Source organism: Prinia subflava, chromosome 3, assembly GCF_021018805.1.
Source record: "Prinia subflava isolate CZ2003 ecotype Zambia chromosome 3, Cam_Psub_1.2, whole genome shotgun sequence".
NCBI classification, from domain to species: Eukaryota; Metazoa; Chordata; class Aves; order Passeriformes; family Cisticolidae; genus Prinia; species Prinia subflava.
Window position 1 is genome coordinate 87,452,527 of NC_086249.1, and position 15,653 is coordinate 87,468,179.

At 37.8% G+C, this 15,653-nt stretch overlaps 1 protein-coding gene across 3 annotated transcripts in view; it reads left to right on the forward strand.

The window, feature by feature from the left end:
* Nucleotides 1–15,653, forward strand: part of TBL1X (transducin beta like 1 X-linked) — a 190,243-nt gene that overhangs the window by 167,726 nt on the left and 6,864 nt on the right. For all 3 annotated transcript variants that reach the window (XM_063392813.1, XM_063392814.1, XM_063392815.1), the window contains 7 exons: nucleotides 2,750–2,891; nucleotides 5,719–5,782; nucleotides 5,883–5,980; nucleotides 7,468–7,528; nucleotides 11,349–11,470; nucleotides 12,864–12,938; nucleotides 14,831–14,958. In XM_063392813.1, the coding sequence (XP_063248883.1) occupies nucleotides 2,750–2,891; nucleotides 5,719–5,782; nucleotides 5,883–5,980; nucleotides 7,468–7,528; nucleotides 11,349–11,470; nucleotides 12,864–12,938; nucleotides 14,831–14,958 (690 nt within the window). The remainder of the gene's footprint in view (nucleotides 1–2,749; nucleotides 2,892–5,718; nucleotides 5,783–5,882; nucleotides 5,981–7,467; nucleotides 7,529–11,348; nucleotides 11,471–12,863; nucleotides 12,939–14,830; nucleotides 14,959–15,653) is intronic.

Consider the following 15,653-nt stretch of genomic DNA (forward strand, 5'->3'; position numbering starts at 1 on the left):
TAACCTGCTGAAGCCAGAAGTAGTAAATACACATTAGCAATATTGTATTTCAAAATAACAATGATTTTAAGACTTGCAGCTGAAGATTAGAAATACCAGGGTTTAACAACCATCTTGCCAAATTCTTTACCCAGCTGCAGCACTTTCAACCTCTGTCCTTCCAGTTACAGAATGTGATTTTATATGTCATAAATTAAATTCCACAAACATTTGTCCACCTTGACTCATGAACATGCTGGAGCAGGAGAGCATGAAATAAAATCCTTTCAGAACTAGCATTCCTAAAATTTGGCAGTACTCTACCACAGTGCAGAGAAGTATACCTATTACTCAAGTGTTCATGACTTGCATGTTGGAATGAGCTGCTTTATCATGTAGATAGAAGTGCTTCTGTGGGCTAAGGAGATTAAATATCTTGCTGAATTGTGCTTGAACTGTGCTCCTCTAATAAGGCAGGGTTCACTGAATCATTCAGCAGAAATCAGAATACTTTCCAGAGCATTCTCTGGACTCTTTTTTTTTCCCCAGCAACAAAAGGGAAGACACACAAATACCCTTGCTGCACACTGGTCGGCTTATAAAGCCTCTCTACAGGGACACATAATAGCTTATGTAGCCTTAGGAAGAAGAAAAGGGAAAAACAAAATTAAAATACTGGAAAATAAGATTGCCCTCGCCTTGCCAGAAAACCGACTAAATAAAACTGTTGAAAAACAAAACATAACCCCTTTAGAACTAGCAAACAGGATATTGTATTTGATAGCCAAGTGACTGAGTACTTGATTCACAGGGTCCAATAACAAACTGAATTATTACAATGAAGGCAGGACAGTCCTGGAGTCTTATATAGGAGAGAAGCCAGCTCTGAAGGAATTTCCTACTTAGCATGTTAACCAGTGAAGCAGTCCTTTAAAGACTTATGTTCTCATCATTGTTCATTTTCACAGTTAAATATGTTCCTGAACTTCTGAGCCTCATGATTACCTTTGTTAATTTTCTAGCCAACATGTGCAAAATTGTCAGTTTTCCGGACCTCTGAAGAAATAAGGGTGTATATGAGAGTCACAGCTGTGTGGTGGCAAAAATTACCCTGATCTGAATTATTTCTTAATCACTAATGTGAAAGATATGCCTTGAAAATTAAAGAGTGGCTGTACAGGACTGGTGGGTTCAAAACCTTGGCCAGCCATCACATCTCAGCTTTGGCACGAAAGGTTCACAGGAGATGGGGCGCATTCCCCAGGCATGCCATCACCCAGAATAGCTCAGAGCTACTGATACAGGCAGAGGGGAGTTTGCTTTTACAGTTGAATTGTTTGTGTAAAATTAGGCTAAATTATTGGTAAAATAGTACACAGAGATCAATGGAGTTTGATAACTGCTTGGTCAATATTTGTATTTGAAGAGATGTCAAGTGTTGAAAATTAGCCTGGTATTCTTAGTATCAATAATTAAAATGCTTTACTAGTAGACCAAAAGAAAAACTAGTCTTGTGATGGATTTGCTTTTCAGTAAAACATGGCTTATCAAAGCAAAAATGGATCTCAGGTTTTTAGGCTTTGAAGAAAGACTTTTTCTCCTTGACAGTGTATTGGAAAGAAAGTTTTTAGTCATTACTTTAAAAAAAGGAAAAGCTAACACATCAGATATATCAATAATGAAATTTCATCTAGACTGTATGAATTCTTGCAAGTATAAGAGAGATGCTAACTCTGCTCCAAGTTTCTACTTACTGCATGAAAATGAAAATTGCTTTCTGGATAAAAGAAGCAATCCAGGGCACTTGGTTTGGTTGTTGTTGTTGTTTTAAGAAATGGAGGTGGGGGGATGTGACAAAAAAATCCCAATAAACTTTTAAAGCGTAATATCTTCCACTCCATGGCAAATTGATCTCTGAACCTCAGAGATGTTTCTCAGTAGAATAAACATTTATGCAAAGCCAGAATAAATATATTATTTACAAATAGATAATGATAAACTCTTCTTCCTCAAAACCTTTTCTAAGCAAAATGAGGGTTTCAGCCTGTATTAAAAACACCTCTGTGGAAAATAATTGGTCTATAAAACAGATCAGAATCCTGATGCTGCCCTTGTCTTGTTCTTTTATGTCAGTACTTATTTTGCCACTTTTTCAGACAGTGTGATATAAGCAGCCAAACTGCAGAAAGGTACTGTAAGTTGCCCCAGACTGTCTCAATTATGGTGATGCAACCTTTAGGTATGTGGTGCAAAATGTAGACAGCCAAGTGTATGTGTTTTAGGTAAAACTTCTCTGAATAAACCAAATGATTATGACAGGTGTAATTTCAATATGTGTTAGCATTTCTGAGAGTACAGAAAGAGCTGAAAAGAAAAAATCACTTCTTAAAGGTTTGAAGTACCCTGGTCCGTTCAGTGTGTTCAGGGAAAGATGGTTGGATCTACACTGGGCAGTGCACAGGAGAAACAACAAAATTCTCAGGAGGTCCAAACTTGCAAAATTTGCAACATTTCAATAGAATAGGGCGCTCCCCTGGGTGAGCTTCTGCTAATTTCAGCACCAAAGTCTCACACCTGCCTTCTACACAGAGCTAGAACCTTCCCAGCAGCCCCATGCAGTCAGACACTCCCGTTACAGCAGCAGCTCTTGTTCCTCTGGTCTCCTGCAAGACTGTAATGTTGTCTCAAAGAAAACAGAAATACAGGCTTTTACACTGTTTGCTGGGTCAACATGAGGAGATTTCAACTTCTTTGCATAACTGCTTTGTAGATCCGGAGACTCAACGGCCAGGATATGGAATCTCAATGAAAACAGCAACAGCGGTTCCACTCAACTAGTCTTGAGGCACTGCATCAGAGAAGGAGGACATGATGTCCCAAGCAATAAGGATGTGACTTCACTGGACTGGAATGTAAGCTAACTTCTAAGGCTGTGCATGGTTTTTAACTGTCTAAATTTAATTCCAAGGCAATTACAGTTGCTGCTCCAAATCTTTCATATCTGAGGTGACCAGAAGCTCTGTCCTAACCTACTGACCTCTTGTTTCAAATACTCATAATAGGCTGAACTTTCTCCTACATGCTGTAATTTTCCAGGACTGTTGCCATCTTCAAGCTTAACAATGATATATTTATATCTCTATTTTAGGAGCATGGGTAAAAATAAACTTAGCTAGCTTTAAGAACAAAGATTAAACAAACAATCTATGTAATACTGAAGTGTCATTAATAATGTATTTGCATCTCATAGTTACTTTATTTTGGCATGTGAGGAGATAAAAGTACCAGTGAAGCTTTTTCTGAGGTTGGACTCTCCAGATCCTCTCATTTGAATTATGCTGTGCACAGCAATATGTGTTCACATTATTTTCTTTGTCTTGATAGGAGCATGTCTAGTTATTCTGTCCTTACCTGTCCACCTTCTGGATGAAACTGGCTTGCCTGATCCCTTTTTTACTTTCATCCTGCAGAACCTCCTGTCTTAGATAATGTGCTCCTGCACAGAGAATACTGAAATGAGCAGAGAGGACAGGTATTGCTGAGAATTCCCAGTGTCTGGACAGTGTCTTTGGGCAGCTCTAAGGCTGCTTCATGTCTCAATTTTGCCAAAAAACCTTACGGGACCCTGCAGGAACCTTAATTAGTTGGAGATAATTTTCATTCTGTCTGTTTTGCTGATATTAGTACAGACAGAGTGATCACATTAGTCTTGTTTTCATAGGAAAACAGATTAATTAAGTACCAGAAAGGATTTTCAGCAGTTATGTAGAGTCTCAGTTGCTGGCCAGAGACCAAGTTTCGATTAATCTTTACTGCAGTATTGCCCTTCAGGTGAGCTAGGTGCTTCAAAAAGTAAAAGATAAGGCCACTGCACAAGTCACCTCTCCCCTGTGTATTTTATATTTGCACAATGGAAAAGTTGGTGAATAGTACAGCAAGTAGAGGTAGGTCGAGGAAGCAAAAAACCTCAAGCTTATGTTCATTACTTGTTTCCTGTGGATGTTAGAGTGAAGAAAAACAGCTGTGAAAAAAAATTATTCAAGGAGCAAGAAAAGAGAAATTGAAAGAGGAAAACATGCAATGAGTGGAGAACAGTTAGGAGAAAATTTGTCCAAAACATAGAGCATCCTCTAGTATTTCCTATAGTAGTTCCTTACATTCCAGACTTCACTGATACTTCATTTGCATTGTTCTAATACTTAAGGTAGGGAAATGATCCTAATTCAAATACCTCAAGTGCTTCCAATTTAGAGTTTCCCAAAGAATGTGAATCACCACCAAAAAAATTAGATAAACTATACATCTGAGTTCCTGAGCTTTTCTTTTTCTCTTTTTGCCCTTTATCACCTTTCTTTTTGTCACTGGTGCAGAGAAGTGTACCTCACAGTGAGCTTTGCTTAGGTTATGGTATTTTTCCCCTACATTATTATATATTTGAGTTAAATATATAATAGCTCTGAGTCAATGTTTTTGTAGGGTTGGAGTGGGCATATGTTTTAAAGGATTATTTCATGCCATTTTGTAATTTTCTGTTCATCAAGCTAGAAATGCCATCTGCCTTTATTGTTCATTTAGAATCACATTATTAATTATAATTCCCTGTGAAATATTCACACTGGAGGTATTGAATTAGTTCTTTTCTGATTTATGTGACTTACATCACATAAAGGTTACAAGAAAGGTTATTTCTGGAGGTCATTTTCATATCATGCCCTTTGATACCAAGGGTAGAATTTCTCTCCTGTGGGTTTGACCATCTAAGCTAGTTCTCTAGACTCACCTTGTCAGCAGAAACAGAGACACATGCCTTCATACTGGGTTGGTCATAATCTAAAGCAAATGAGTTCTTGAATCAAATTTCAGGCCTGTAGTTATGGGATGCTGTTAGCTATGGAGGGAGACTAGATGGCACTCTTAAACTAACTGCTAACTTCTGCATGTCTAGAGATAAATGAGACAAATCTCACTCTTAATCCAGGTTCTGAAATCTTGAATAAATATTAAATACCCTGTTTCAACAGTGTCCATCACACCAGACAGCAGAGTCAAGTTCTGTTTTAATTATTCTCATTCTGACCCAATCACACCAGCAGCACTGGCTGCACAGGACATATCCTTCTGTGAAGTGTTCCTTCCACAGTACATGTAACTTGTTGATTAGATTCATTTTTTTCCTCCTGATTGGGACCCATGAATCCAACTTTTCTCGGGCTGTCCATCGTGGTACTGTGCCCTTGAGCTCATGTGGGAGTCTGTGTTCAGACAAGTAGAAAGCAATTCCTTGGTGGTAGATAACATTTGAGGTGTGACCCTGAGCATATGTGGCTTAGGGCATTCTTTCAGGTCGAGGTGCCTGAGTTTCACTGAACTGGAGTTTAGTCTGGGTTTAGGTCATCTGTTAGTGTTCTAAAGGCCCTATATGTCTAAGAAATAGTATCTGTTAGCTGAAAGTAGCCCACAGAACTTGTTATATCTTGTTTTCTTTTTCTAATCTTTTTGATTAAGTGATGCATATCTGGTGGTATAGCCCAGTATTTCACTGTACGTTAGAGCTTTTTATTTCCACTGTGCTGTCTGAAGTAATAACCTTTAGTTGGAATCAGAGCATAATCTGTCTCAATGAGTGGACTCAGAATTCCCATAAATCACAATTGGCAAACCTTAAAAAAGAAAGAGAAAGGTTGGTTGAAACAGATTTTATCTCGTATCCACTTTTGCCATTTATATATATTCCAACAGAGTGATGGAACACTATTGGCTACAGGCTCATATGATGGTTTTGCAAGAATATGGACAGAAGATGGTAAGTCAAACATTTATTGTTCTTAAGCATCAAACAGCAATGAGCTGTAATTTGACCAGTTTGCAAAGAAATTGTAATAATAACCTGTTCTTTATTCTAGGTAACCTTGCAAGCACCTTAGGTCAACATAAAGGTCCAATATTTGCCCTGAAATGGAACAAAAAGGGGAATTATATTTTAAGTGCTGGTGTTGATAAAGTGAGTTTTAAAACACTTTATTCTAACATATAAGTATGCTGATGAATGAGCTTGTGCTGCTTAATTCCTTAAGATTATTTTCTTCTTCTCCAGGCATCCTGGAGAGTTTGTTCTTTAATATATTTTAGTGCATGTTGATTACATTTTTTAGGCTGCATAAATGTATACTATTTTCCTGGAAAATACTTAACTTAAAAAAAAATGTGTAAAATTGCATCTTAAGTGTGGCTCTGTTAAGGAAGGAACAGCTTCCAGTACTTATATTTGTAGTTTTATTTATGGGAAGAAAGTGATCTTAAAGATACCACAACTTTTAGCTCATCTAATTGTTGAAACGCTTTTATTTTAATAAAATAAATATGGCTTCCTCTGGAAATATGCAAAAAATATACGGTTCTAAACTGAAAATCAAGCAAAACATAGTAGCTACAGCTGAGTGCACATTAGAGATTAAAATGAACAGATGAGTGATGATACATTAAAACTGAAACTGGAAAGTACACAGCATTCATCTTGCCTAACTTTCAGTGTCTAAAAATTAGATGCATGTGTCATCCTCAGCTTCCTTTATAAAATTCAAAAAGAAAAATGGCATTTCCAAGGGATAGTGTGTTCCAGTGAGATGCACTGACAGTGCTTCTCTCCAGCAGCTGGCAGAGGGAGTCTAGCTGAGGTTTGTACATTTGTAAGCTCAGTGAATCCCTATATTTTTATATCCTTGTGAAAATGCAAACTTAGTCTTATTTCCTTTAATCCTGCTTATAATCAGCTACACTAGTCTCTCCATGGTAATTCCATTACTCTGGCAAACTTACCTTCCCAATAAAAGCAGCATTTCTTTAGGTGATCCATTATCAGCAAGATGATGCATCCTTAATTTATTTTCTGGAAGTATATTCTTCCAATAAATTGACAATTCACTCAGCAGGTGGTGTTGAGCTCTACAGGGTATTGAGCTCACATGTGCTGTGAGTATGGATTAAACCTGTAGTAAGCCAATTACACTTGAGTCTGTCCCACCTCAGTGGCAAGAATTATTGTGTACTCTGCTGCAAGAACATTTCACTTGTTGGTCTAATTGTTACAAATGGGGTTCAGCATCATTTCAGAGTAGAATTCAACTAGCATCTTTTGAAAAAGGAAGAGTGTTCTTTAAAGATCATAACTGAAACATTTGTTCAATATACTTATTAAAAATGTATAGTGTTGTCTTCTACCACTATTCAGAGAGAGAGTATGCCTATTCTTCATAGTTATGCTGCTTCTCCTATAGGCATGATACTTCTTTATCTACACTTGGATTATTGTTCTGTAATACTTGGAAGTGATATCTGATTTTCCCACTGTTTAGCACGCAAGGCTCTCTGTAGTCAATAATTTTATCAGTTCATCATTTAGAATTGCTGCTTAGTGAGAGTGCTCTTTGGTTTTTTTTCTCTGAGCTGAACAGTTACTAATCTTTTTTTCCACCATTTCCTTGGATGCAGACAACAATAATTTGGGATGCTCACACGGGAGAAGCTAAACAGCAATTTCCTTTCCATTCAGGTACTTTTTGCATAACTCTTGTTAGAAAAATGAAGTGCAGTTTTTAATTCTGTCAGTGTACTTTATCCATATCTGCCAGAGAATAGTTTCAATCAAATTTTTTTGTGCCTTAACTATGCTGAGTATCATGACTTGTGGGTTTATTCTCATTTCAGATAGACACAGCTCTGTGAAAATCAGCTTTGAAAGTCAAACTGATTTTAGGAGGGTCTGTACATCAGCCATGTCTACCTAACTGAGCAGTCCTGTTGTTGTCTATGTGCTTGAATAGTACCGGGTGGTGATTCATGAAGAGAACTTTCAGTGGAGGTGTCTGGCATCTTTTCCATTCTCTCTGCTCCTGTGTCAATGAAGCTGATTTGAGGCAGAAGCAGGCAGATTTCTCATGCACCTTGCATTCACCACTGCACTCACAAAGATCCTCAGAATTTCTTAGCTTTTAATTTTAACTTAAAGTTCTTCAGTATTTACTTTCTCTAATTATTGGAAATCTATTGCCAGCTTGAGTTTCAAAACCTTGCTGCACCAAAACACAACTTGAATGGTTACTTGTAGGTCTGTTTCAAGAAGACAGGAGATGTCACAGATATTAAATAATCTGGAATAACAGCCATTGACATAGTCTGAAATTCACCTGATGGCTGAATTCATGATCCGAAGTGGCTACGTTTTCATAGTGAAGAATTGTAAGGGGTAGAGTAAAACTGAGTTTTAAACCATGAGAATATTCTGGATTCTGATGCTAGAGGTGGTCATCTTCCTAGTTCACTGTAACTAATCCATTTTTAAATACAACAAGCTTTCACAAATTTCTTAATGTTGTTTAAAAACGTATTTCGATACTAATTTTAAAACATTATTTTGCACATGCTTTTCAAGTCAAACTGTTCTTATTCTCACATTTACACTGATGTGAATAATATGCAATCTAAATGGTTATTCAGCAGTAGACAAAAAGTATGTCCATGGACACAGCAAATCCATACTCTGCATTTTGTCATATATCCTACAAAACCTTCTTAAAATCAGCCAGACTCTTTACTCACTTCATTCTCACAAGTCTAAAGCCACAAAGACCTCACCTTGTCCTCTTTGCATCACCAGGACAAACTAACAGCAAGTTCTTTTCCATATCTGGAATCCGAAAACCTTGTCTACACTAGGATTCAAGGTGGCATTTCAACAATTAAAAGTCTAGTCTAGGCAGGGTACACTACCTTTAATACATACTTTGAAGTCTGGAGGTAGCTGGCCTGGGAATAACATAAGGCTTTTTATACTCTCTGCTTCTTTACAACAACTGGTTTAGTTTGCACCACATGGACAAAACTGTCATTTTAAAATACATAAGGAAAAGTCCTTTGTCTGGGTGTTGAAGGCCTCCATGTCATTGGTGTTCCCATGTAATTTTTAAGGTTTTTTGGTCAAAACATATAACTCTGCAGATAAGTAGCTTCTAGGGTTTCATTATTTTTTGCAAAACTATGAATCATCATAGGGCATTTGATCAAAATACATATTCACAAAACTTACCTCTTTAAAAAGGAGCTAAATAATCCAATTTTGACATCTACTGATAGATACAAGCTGATGTCTGTGCTTGCAGGAGCAAGTTGTTGAGCTGACACCAAAAGAGAGATTTGTATGACCCAGCTGTAACCATCTAGTTGTGTGACAAGACAAGGGTTGAATGGATTCAAACTGAAAGACAGAAGGTTTGGATTAGATATCAGGAAGAAATTCTTTACTGTGAGGGTGGTGAGGCACTGGATCAGGCTGCCCAGAGAAGCCCAGGTTGGATGGAGCTCTGAGTAATCTGGTCTAGTAAAGGTGTCCATGGCAGGGAGGCTGGAACTAGGTGTTCTTTAGGGTCCCTTCCAACCTAACCCATTCTATGATTCTGTGATCTAAGTGCTCTGAATCACACTTAAATTTGTTCTGAAAAAGCCTAAATTGCTGGGTAATTATCGTAACACTTTTAATTTTGGTTTTTATTTTAGCTGAATTTTTTAAGGATTTTTTTCTGCTTTTATTAGGATATATTATGATATTGTAATTGTTTTTATGTAATTGCCTGGTATCCTGTGGTTTTGGAAATACTTCAGCAGTTTGATTATTTGCATCAACGTTTGGTTGATTTTTTCAAACCTTTTTATGTAGTTACTTATCCAGTAAACATATGATTGAGTAGACTAATAAATGAATCAGTATTAATTATCAGCACTTTATGATTCAAATTATGCTGCAGTGTAAGTCCATAGCTTTAGGTGCCAAGAGCTCTCTGAAAATGTGTTTTTGACTCATATATATCACACTAGATATTAGCCCTGAATGTATATTGCTATTAATGATGATTTTTTTGTTTGCTTTGAAATACAAAGCTTGTAGCACAAAAAGAAAGACAAGCAGGCAGTTAAAGAAGGATCTTTTATTGTTTCCTTATTCTCATTCATGTTCATTGGAAAATTCAAAAGTAGTCTGCCTTCCTCACATGAGTTTCCTTTATATGTCTGCAAGGTAGTAATTCCTTACCTGTCATACAGAATTATTGAGCTTTTTCATTAATACTAAAAAAACCCCTTGTCTATGAAACAATGTCAGCCCTTCATTCTCATTTAGAGAGCTACTTGATGATTCAGAAGGTATCAGATATGGATCTATTTTGTTTTGCAGTTAATAAAAATGATAATAGGAAAAACATTTAAATGTAACAGGCTTGTCAGAACAGGTGTCTTTTCACCTCTGTGTTACCAAACAATTTTTCTAAACATGTTTGAGTAAGGAATTTCTTGGTCTCATTTTAATGATAAATTTGCATTGTTATCTTTGCCAGGACGAGATTCAATTTTGTTTCCTATATGTTGGTCTCATTTTAGCACAATTGCTTCTCATGAGAGTGTGCTGAGAATGAAGATCTCTATATTTTAGCAAGTCTTATGTCATCCTCTGGAGGGCAGCTAAACTCTATCCTGAGGGAAAAAGCCCAAGCAGCAGTCACAGAACCACAAGCAAGCTGTTTGTCAGGAGCTCCCTCCTGCTGCTGCCTGCACTCTGCAGTCACATGCTGGAAGAGTTGTTGAGGGATTTTTCCCATTCTTTTTCCAAAGTGTGTGTATGTGTTGCACACAGGCACCACTTACATGCTCACATGCTCTCTGTGCGTAGATTTTTGTTAATTCAGCGCTAGTTAATGCCAAACCCTCTACAGAAACTCTTCTCTCATTTCAGATGAGGCTGATCTATGTACCTACCTAAAACCAGTCCCCAAGCAAATTAAACTGAATTTTAGTATTATTAATCCATGTGCCTGCACAGAATGATAGCTTTGTGTCAAAGGCTGCATAAAGCTCTAGTGCAGAGGGACACAGCCACTTGCTCCTCCACCTTCCCACGTGTTGTGTCTGGCATTCACAGGAACATGCTTGTCTAACCCAGATGAAATTATCCACGTTTTTTCTAGGTTAGTTTTCTTTCAGTTTCTTCACTGAACTGGGTTCCAGAGGGATGAATGCCAGACATAACCCATGATAAGTGTAGCTGGAGAGGGTGGAGGTAGTGTTTTGCCCCATTATGTAAGTTAACCCAAAAGATTCTCCTAAGTAGATGCTGTGCAAAGTATCCAGATTATCCACTGGAATAGAAAACATAATTTGTGCCCTTCAGGCAGTCCCTATCAACCCTATAACAGGCAGCAGGTGACAGACCATGAACTAGCCTGTAGACTGTTTCACCCAGATAGGTGATGGGGGAGGAGAATGGTTTGGGATAGCTGTTTCTTTGTCATGCTCGCTAATATTCCTTCTGTTGTTTGTTCTCACAGCTCCTGCTCTGGATGTAGACTGGCAGAACAACACTGCTTTTGCCTCCTGCAGTACTGACATGTGCATCCATGTATGCAGGCTTGGCTGTGATCGTCCTGTTAAAACCTTTCAAGGACACACAGTAAGTTTAAGAAACCCAAAATGTGAGTGACAAAGTCACAGCAACTGTTACAGTGATGGCAGACGACGTGTTTGCAGGGTGTGTTCTGGCAGCAAAGGTGTTACACCCCATTGTTTCCCTAAAAGCATATTCCTTGGGAGTGAGTGATTCACTGCCTGTGAGAAGGGATAAAATGTTCTAAATGACCATGGGAGGCAACAACTCTGGCTTAAACAGTGAGAGTGTTTCTGTGCAGCATGAGCTGCAGACTAAAGGCACATTCATCAATAAGATTCTGTTTTCTGCTGGCTTAATTTCCTTTACTAAATGAGAGCTATGAATAAGGAGAGAACAGTTTATCTCCAACCATTATTCAGTTTTAGAATCAATTTAATCTAATACGATGCATTAAAGATGTATTTTCCCTCTCTTGGTGTTATTTAATGACTGTCAAAGGTTACTTTTTCTAGGTTTCATTTGTGAGAAAAACTGCAATCATTTACTGACCCATAATTTAGATGTTAGCTTCCAGAACTATGCATTTGGAGACCTTTATATTAGTCTGTGGTTAAACTGATATTTCATGACATTTCTAACAATAGACTGGTGCTTTTTATGATTAGATGAAATGCACCATTTTGTATATGATATGAATTTTCACTTCAAATATATCTACACTTGCTTTTAATTGTTACTGAAACATATAAAATGTATAAAGCAAAATTTAAATGTTTTCCAGGATTGCTTTCACTGAGACCCTGGATCAATTTATATTTTTAAGAAAACAGTCCTTCCCTTTTTATAAAATCCTTTTTTTTCTCTTTACCTATAGCTGTGGAAGAGCATGGTAAACTTACTTATTACCAAGGGGGTACACTAGGATTAGTTAATTACAAAGTGCTAGAAAGACTGACATCCTAAACTCTTTAATATTCCATCGTGGAATTCATTTACACATAAACCTCTGTTTAGAGAGACTAGCATTGTTATAGAGCTACAAAACTTCACCCCACTAGTATCAGTATTTCTGGTTGAAAACTTGTATCACCAGGTCTACAGAACATTAATGAAAGAAATGCCCCAGTTTTAAAAAGAAGCTAATGCTGTATCAATCTGTCTGGGTTTGTTTAAATCCTAGGATATGACAAAAGGATAGAAGCAACTTTGTGCCAGAACACTCATCAGAAGAATGTTTATGTGTATTATTCACAAGCACAGGATGGTTCCACTCCAAAATGCCACTTAAATAGTGTGTTGGGGTGGCAGCACTGTTTTTGTTCACCCCTAAAAGCACCCAGCACTGTAATTTGTGGGTGAGCTTGTTCCATGCATAAACCTTGAGTGCCCTCTGCTGAGTGCCCAATACGATGCAGTAACTGGAATCTTTGCTTAATAAAATCACTCTTGATTTCAGAACGAGGTGAATGCAATCAAATGGGACCCATCTGGCATGCTACTAGCATCTTGCTCTGATGACATGACATTAAAGGTAAAACAATTTCCATTCCTGTTGTTCGAAGAGTAAAGACAAAAAATTATGTCTCTTTTTCAGTCTTCTCCAGAATGATGGTACTGTATCACTTCAAACTCTGCATGAACAGTAGTTTCCATTTTGTCCCATATTTCTTGAAGCAAATCTGAAAGATTGAAGACAGGGAAGCAAACACTGGGGAAATTGAGGCATCCTATCCAAATAAGTGTTACGTGACTGATGTGCCATTGTCACAAAAAAGTCATTGTTTCAGTATAGATGATACAGAACTTCAGCAGCCCGAGACCCTTCCTCATTTTCCAGCCACATCAAATGAAGGCTGTCTGTGTAGGTGTAGCTGTATGATGTTATAGCAAAGCTCTCCTGCTGGACTGTTGATGTATGCTGGTTCCTTGAAGAGAGCAGATATCCCAGAAAGGATTTGGTTTTGTGGATAGAATTGTTCCAGTAATAGTTTCCTTGCAGTATGGTTGTGTTAATTACGACTCGGATCTGTTTGCACTGCTGATTAACACAGATGAAGCTTGGGACATTTCTAGCATGAAACTGAGACAGGAGCAGAATTTGCAGATGACAGCTAAGAGAATGTCAGTGTTATGAATATTTCCTCTTCATAGGTAGACTGACTTCTGCTCTGTCTTTGCCACACACCCACTGAGGTTTTCATCATTCTGGATTCCAGGTGTGTTATTGCAGGCTAGTGACAGAGCTGGAAATTTTCAGAAAATGGGCAAAAGGGAGCACCTTGGCTGTCATGCTGCCACAAAGCAGGATTGCATAACTGTTCTTGCTCTGCTTAAACATCCTGACTCAGTGGTAGCACATCTTGTTGGTGTCCAGTTGCATGCTGTGTTTTAAAAATCACCGTGGTTCAGTGTTGTTGTTACCAGTTCAAATTCCTGACCACTGAATTTGGCACAAGAGCTAGTAGCTTGCTATCCCTGGCCTCACCTATTTGTAAAAATCCTTCAGTGACAGAGATGGCAAGTGCTCCAAATTAAGGCAATTATTCTGATCCCTTTTCCTTTGTAAATCAGTCCACTCTAACTTATTTCTTCTCTATTTTTGGAATTCACAAGCTTTTCCTATAACTTTTTGGAACATGTGCCAGTCAGCAATAGAACATGGCTGAGCTTTGTGTAGCATTTCCAAAAGCAGTCTCAGGTACACTGGTGGGAATTCAGCACAAGAGCACATCATTCCCATGGTGCAGACTTACAACTGAGTTAAATCATTCCCACATTTTTTGGTATCTCTCTGAAACTGACTGACTAAATTTGAGTTATTTTCCTTGCTGTGAATTCCTTCATCTTACTTTCTCAGTTAGCCAGAGAAAGGAGGTGCTAAATTACCTGCTATCTCTGTTGAGCGTATCCTTCATCTTACACTGAAGTATTTAGTAACACTGCAGAAGCAGCTGACTGTCTTGTATCTTCTGTACTATTAAAAACATGAGGGAGACAAATGGAGTTCAGGAGGAAAAGGAAGACTTTACTAGTACAAGAGAAAATTGCAGTGTTCTAAGCAGTTGCTGCAATTTTCTTCTTGTTCTTTAAAATGACTGCTTGTTGCAATGTGTAAATAAAACTCAGGTTAAACTTCTTCAAACAGATAAACTTCTGTGTGAAAATAGTTACAGGCTCTTGTAAGTACAGCAATTCTTTAGTTCTAGTATTGAATAAATACTATTGAATGTGTAACTCCTTCCCTTATTGGAGTTACTTTAATGTATGTGCCAAATTGCTGCATTAATAAATTATATTTATGTGTATTCAGGTGAGTCGAGATCTCAAATAAACAAATGGTAAAAATAACATAGAATTGAAATAATTATGCTGAGGGGATTAATAATGTTGCCATTTCCCCCCTTCATTATTTCTCTGACTCAGATATGGAGTATGAAGCAGGATACCTGTGTACATGATCTTCAGGCTCACAGCAAAGAGATTTACACTATCAAATGGAGCCCTACAGGACCAGGCACCAGCAACCCAAACTCCAACATCATGTTAGCAAGGTAAAAAATACACCTCTTTTTCTTGCCTGCCAAGAAGTATCATCTTTCTGACATGTAACCTTACTGTCATTTTGCCATCAGTCTTCCTGCAGACAGTTCCTCTAAAAACTATCTGTGTATGTAACTCAGGGGGATGGATACAAAGGGAGAGGATTCGCATTTGAAAAAAGAAGGGGAAGAAAGAAAGAAAATTGAGACGTGATATTTAACTTTTCAGCTGCCTTGATAAAATGGTTGTAAATTTGGCATTGCACTTCCATATCCAGCATTGGAGTGAAAAGGTGTTAGGAGTGAAAATCTTGAGGCAGGTGCTCTCAAGATTCAGGCAGCTGAAATGGTTTCTAACTGGGGTCATGCACCTCACCTAGGGGGGTTAGAGAAAATTTTGGTAGTCTTCTTTGCTAATAGAGAAAAGCTTGGATAGTCCTTGAAGTTCCACTTGAAAATCTGTGCTAAATTCTTTGAGCTTAGGAAATACATTTAATTGTAGAGTGCCAGTCAGTGGCAGTTCTGTGGATTCATCAGATCAGCTCATGGAGTGTGCAGAGTAGGGAGAAGTTGTATCAAAAATGGTTTAGTTTACTCCTTAGTCTGGGAGTGGACATGGAAGAACTTCACTTTCTTGGAGTTATTCTTTTATTATTTTTAATGCAAATTATTTCCTTTGCCTTTCTCCAAGCCCACAGTTTGGGATT